Consider the following 5,879-nt stretch of genomic DNA (forward strand, 5'->3'; position numbering starts at 1 on the left):
GTTTGATGGATTAATTGTTATTGGCATGTTAGAAAAAAATAAAATCCCAAAAAAGGAATATACTTTTTAACAATAAAAATCAAATGTCATTTTTTTAGACGTCTTTTCTATGATTACATTTTTTCTGTATGGATTTTGAATGTTTCTTTGATTTAAAAAAAGCAGCAAATTTATCAGTTTCCTGTTCAAGCACGCCAAACAGCTCTGGGGAGACAGCTGTAGCCCCGCCTCCCCAGCGCCGCTCACACTAACATCCTTTCTATGAACCTTCCAGGTGTAGATCTAGGGGGACCAAAGAGCGCCCCATCACTTGGCTCCTAATAAGTTAATATTCAAATCATTATTGCTAAGAGTTAGAAAGCATCGATCCAAGCTTCTGTCACAATTTTAACAGAATAATTTGAATTCAAATTTTCTCTTTAGCTATTTCTGTCTAAATGGGAATGTGATGCTTTAATTGAGTTTTTAGTGCATTTAATGTTGTATAATTTAGTTTGAATGATCCCAGACAGCAGCTGAGCCCCCCCCCCTCACTGTGATCTTGTGTAATCTCAGCTGGGTTGGAGGGGGCATGTGGACTAATGTTGCAGGTCTAGCTGATCCACAGCCACGTTCCCCGCGTGTTTGAATTCTTTAATATTGTTTCATTTGTGAAGTACAACATGTTTTAGGATGTTTTTTTCTTTTGGAGGGAGCAGACTGAGTACAAGCTGGTCCTCTGAGGAGGGAGGAGGCGGGACTGGTGCGCCTCCAGCAGCTCCTTCATGGGGTCTCTCTCCTCCTTGTTGGTGGTTCTGTTATAAAGTCCAACTCTACTTCTAAAACAAACATTCTAGTGTATAAAGCCTTTTTTATGACAATTTGAAGTGAGTTTTTGCTTAAAATCAGCCACTTTGACATCCTTTTCCTACTTTGTTTAAATTCCTCTGAACAATCTTTGTATGATCAGATAAAGTGATGATCCAGTACGAGATCAATCCTTCTGTGATTGTGTTTTAGTGAAACTTTCTTAAGTTAAAGTCTTATTTCCTTCCGTGAATGTTTGCAATGTCAATCCCTTCAGAAAAAAAGACTAATAAAATAACAGGAAGTTTGGATTTTCATTTTTCATGATTAAATGTATTATTTATCATCAACTGAGCATGACAATCAGATGAAGCTTTTGATGAATAAAAAACAAATTTATAATCCAACAAATAATCTAAACTCCCACAGTTTTCTATGGAAAGATACAGAAAGTATGATGCTTGATTCTAAACAGACCCAGAAAGTCTCTAAGCTTTAAAAAAAAGGTTTTAATGAAATCCAGACAAAAGGAAACCAAACACACTGAGGAAACGGAATAGTTCTCTGGTGTTTCCATCTCTGCTGGTCTGATCAGCAGAGATGTGTGGGTTCATCCTCTCAAAGAGCAGTGAAGGAGCTGACTGAAGATTTTCAGCTCTAAGTTTAGCTGACTTGACCCCCCAATAGCAGGGAGGAGGTAAAGACCCGGTGACGTGAGAGCCGGTACACCACTGATCCCATTGAGATGTTGCCGGGGAGATGGACCTCCACCCACACTGGAAACAAACGCACACACACACACACACGGCGGACACACTCCCCCCTCTGGTATTGTGCTAATTCCTGCAGGAATGTGTGGAGTCCAGTCCTCCCTATGAGAGCAGATGTGTTGCTGTGGAGGAAGAACAGCTGATGGACAGCTCAGATGCTGACGGAAGAGCAAACTTATAGATGTTGCTGTGCTTCGATCTCCTTTTTATTCAAGTCCCCTCTGATCATCTTAATCAATTCTATTATTGTTTTTAGCCAAAAGGAGGACATATGTATGTACATGTATATGTGTGTATGTACATCGACATTGTTTTTTCCCCTCATACTTTCTTCTTCTGGAATAAGGTGTAATGCTATAGCGTGATCACCACCTAGTGGCCAAACTGAAACGTCCTCCAGGAGAAGCAGAACAATGTTTACAATCTACTGGAATCTACAGGATCATTTCAGTAGTTTCAGTACTGGAATGATCCTGTTAACGGTTGAAAAGTTACAGTAAATTAAAGAACATAAACACTGGAGCTCTGGTGTTAAAGGGTTAATGATACACTGATGCAGAATGCCTCCAGAATGTTGGAAGGCGGCAGAGGGTGGGGGCCTGATGGGGGCGGGCCGGAGTGGCTGAGGTACAAGAGCTCCTCCGTCACGCTCATGGGTGCCAATGGGGGCCAAAAGCCGGGGTCTTACTCTATGAACAGGACAGAGACGGAGACGCAGCGACAGACTCTCCTTCATCTGGAGCACCAGGTTTCAGCTGGAACTCCCAGAAGTTTCTGTCCCTCTGAGGTACCGTCCCACCACATCTGATCGGATTTGCTGCTTGATTTTGTCCGTCTCCAACACTTGCATGTCTCAAACTAACCACAGTTCCCTCTTGTTAGTTTAAATTCTGAGGAATGGAGACATAGATCTGCCTCTCGGCTCTTCCGTGGGGCCTCCAGGGCCGGAGCTGCCTGTGTGGGGGTGGCGTCTCTGTTATGATCTCCCTGTGTTTGCTGTCAGCATGGAGAGAGCTGAGGAACTCTGACAGCTGATGGTCCGGTGGAAGGCATGCAGCCGCCCTCTGTGTGCCGCAGCGCTATTTATACCCACCTTCCTGCTCAAGTAGCCACGGCGTTCATTCACACCCCGACTCACAGACAGACAGAGTTCCTGTCAGATCCCCACGGAAGAGCTTTGACTCATGATGGGAAATCAGTTTTCAGTCATAAAATGCATGTTTGAATCTCTTGCTGACTTACAGACAAAGAACTGTTCACACTTGGAACTGGATAATAGAAAGGAAGCATCAAACATAAGTATGTCATCAGCTCATGCATTATGGGTCACTCATTCATGTTCTCTTACTGTCACTTGTTAACTTTATTATCCTGAATCTGAATTGAGTACAGATGTCTGTTTACAATCAACCACATCTGCACACATTAGACAATAAGAAATGCAGAGATTATTGGTAGAATTGAAGATTTTTTTATTCTAAATCTTTTCATCTATAGGGACTGTCTGAGAGCAGAACTAAAGTTCTAAGATGAACTTTTATTATTCCAATAAAGTGAAGTGAAGAAGCATCCATCCCTGAAGGAAGTGTGTGTTTGTATGTGAACCCGATCACCTGATCCTAAAGGCCTTCTGCAGTCGTAGAGGAGTGGTACCACTATGGTGTTCATGAAAAGCTGCTCTGTGAGGACAGCAGTCATGTGGACCATCTCCAATCTCTAGTGCAGAGGTGTCCTCAATCCTTGAGGATCAGCCTCCTGCTGGTTTTCCTGCCTTATCTGCTGCTGATTACCTGGATCAGATGTGTTTGGCCAATAAGGAGCTTCAGGTTTGTTGGAAAATATGTGGGACACCGGCCCTCCAGGACAGACTTTGACACTCCTGGTTTAGTGTCTCTGGAGCCAGAACATCTCTGCTTGTGCTTCAGGAAGGAGCTTAATCCCTTCAATGTTTTTGTCTCCATTCCTGCTAAAAAAAAAAAAAAAAAGAAAATTCCACAAACTTCACTGATTATGATCCGTTTTTTTTCCATTTGACAGTTTAACCTGTTAAAATTAGGAATCCAAAACAGACAGCTGCTGGACTGTTGTATTTCTAGATGTTTTGGAGACATTTATTTTATCTTTTTTGTACGAGGTGCCGTTCGTCAATCTGGGAAGCAAAATTTTAACATCAATATTTTTGGATATTTAACACGTTTTAGGAGAAAAAATCAGGACTTGTTTTTCAAACGCATATTTTCCCCTTTTAAACTGATGTATTATAAATGTTACATTTACCAACTAAATATTTAGTTAGCAACTAAACTAACTAAATCTTTAGTTTTCTTACTAAATATATAGTTACAAAATTTATTTTCCAAACCAAATATTTAAGTTTTTTAACAAAATTAGCAAGCTAAATATTTAGTTTGGGACATGGGTCGTAGTAATTCATAGTAATTGTAAAATTTATAAATACATTAATTTAAAAGGTGAAAATATGCAATTAAAAACGAGACCTTTTGTTCCTCAAAACATGCTGAATATATGAAAAATATTGATGTTAAATTGTACTTTGCAGATTTATAAGCTGCACCCCATACTTTTGAGCTAACAGTCTTTTTCAATCGCTTTTTTTTTTTTTGTTCAGGTGAGGACATCAGTAGAGCTAACAAGATGTCTGCATTAATCTGAAATGATGGTGAAACTAAGATGAAAGTTTGACAGTAAAGCAGGAAAACAGCATCACTGGCCTTCATGGAGAGATTCTGTGGCTCCTGTACGTCATCATAAAAGTTCAACAGATGTTTTAAACTTTCCCTTCAACCATAAATGTTTTCCTGCACTAAAATATTTCCAATTTCTCCAACATTTAAACTCTACTGTATTTGTGGCCATAAAAATGGAAAGTTAAAACCATAAACAATCATTTGAACTGACTGGTTAGCTCTTTCTGATGTGAGGTTTAATCCAGCAACAGGAGCTCTGAAACCACATGCAGAAAAGATGCTGATGTGGAGCAGAACTGGCTTAAACCAGAACCAGAACATTTTCTACTATGTTTGCATTCTCAAGCAACTGTTTTCTTTTTGTTGATCAAAGTAGGAAAGTTTGGAAGACAAAGCTGCGTGTCATGTTACGAGCTCCCATATGTTTGTACATCAATATTAGTAGTTTTCATTTAAAAATACTAAATGAATTCCAAGCATCTCCTCCTTGAAGAGAATTAATAGTTCATAAATCTTCATAATCTATAACCAGTGTGGTGAAATTTGAATTGTTGCTTTTTTCTCCTTGGCAGGTTGATGATGCTCTCAGACAGAGAAGGAGAACCTCCTCAGATGTTCCACACATCCTTTGTTCCTGCGACTGACGAGACAGAGCTCTCATATCCGGGTAGAGAAGGTGTCGCCCAAACATGCGAGGGGAAAGAGGACCCTCTGGTTCCAGCCTGCACCCCCCATTTGAGCCTTGTGATGCAGCGCGGCACCGCAAAGCATGTGGTTCCAGACGGGTTCCAGGAGGATCCCTGCATGTCCATAGTAGCACAAGCAGAACGTAAGACCATGACCCTCAGAGATCTTCAGGCCTGCAGTTCTGTGGTTGTTTTGTGAGCTCTAAGTTTTCTGGAAGAAATCAAACTTCAGATCATTTTTATTTAGCTATTCTCTAAAATAAAGGGTCATGAATCTAATTCCAGACACACCCCAGAACCAGCACATTTGATTTGTGATTAGATGATGGGATTGATTACTTGATGGAGAGTTCTGCTTGTTTTTTCAGGAGAAGACTTCCAGGAGTTCAGCCCTTCCAACACTCGCTGCTCCTTCCTTCAACCGCGCCTCGTCTCTCCAAGGCTCAGGTGGGTTTGATCCCAGCTGGTGTCCAGGTTTAAGCATCCATACTTACAGTATCTTCTCCATTTCTACTTCTGGATCTGAAACATCTATACATAGAATTGAAGAATAGATCATCACCCACAATGCACCTGGTTTCCCTGGTTCAGTCAGATCAGAAGATGACTGTTCAGCCTCAGTTTCACACGTTTGGACCATGAAGATGCATCACTGTAATGATTGTTCAAGAAACAAACCTCTGAAGGACTTTCAGTGACATTAAAACCAAAACATTTATTCAAACAAGTTTCTTTAAACATCTTCGAGCAACAATCAAAAGATAAAAATCTACTCTGGAGTTAGAGACAACATTCACACTGAATGTTAGAAATAAAAAGAACTCCTTCATTTAATAAAGTTTGTTTTAATCAGTGGCGGGCCGTCAGGGCCTGCAAGGCCTTCTCTGCTGGCCTAAAAATATCTGAATCACAGACTGATATTAATTATT

The 5,879-nt window shown here is 40.5% G+C and overlaps 1 protein-coding gene across 2 annotated transcripts in view; it reads left to right on the forward strand.

Annotated features, from left to right (window-relative positions):
- The first annotated feature begins 2,149 nt into the window (after positions 1-2,149).
- Positions 2,150-5,879, forward strand: part of LOC112154182 (mitogen-activated protein kinase kinase kinase 14) — a 19,662-nt gene continuing 15,932 nt past the window's right edge. For both annotated transcript variants that reach the window (XM_024284934.2, XM_024284935.2), the window contains exons 1-3: positions 2,150-2,343; positions 4,837-5,093; positions 5,319-5,397. In XM_024284934.2, the coding sequence (XP_024140702.1) occupies positions 4,841-5,093; positions 5,319-5,397 (332 nt within the window). In that variant the 5' untranslated portion in view covers positions 2,150-2,343; positions 4,837-4,840. The remainder of the gene's footprint in view (positions 2,344-4,836; positions 5,094-5,318; positions 5,398-5,879) is intronic.

The sequence above is a fragment of the Oryzias melastigma genome, linkage group LG19, assembly GCF_002922805.2.
Source record: "Oryzias melastigma strain HK-1 linkage group LG19, ASM292280v2, whole genome shotgun sequence".
NCBI lineage: Eukaryota > Metazoa > Chordata > Actinopteri > Beloniformes > Adrianichthyidae > Oryzias > Oryzias melastigma.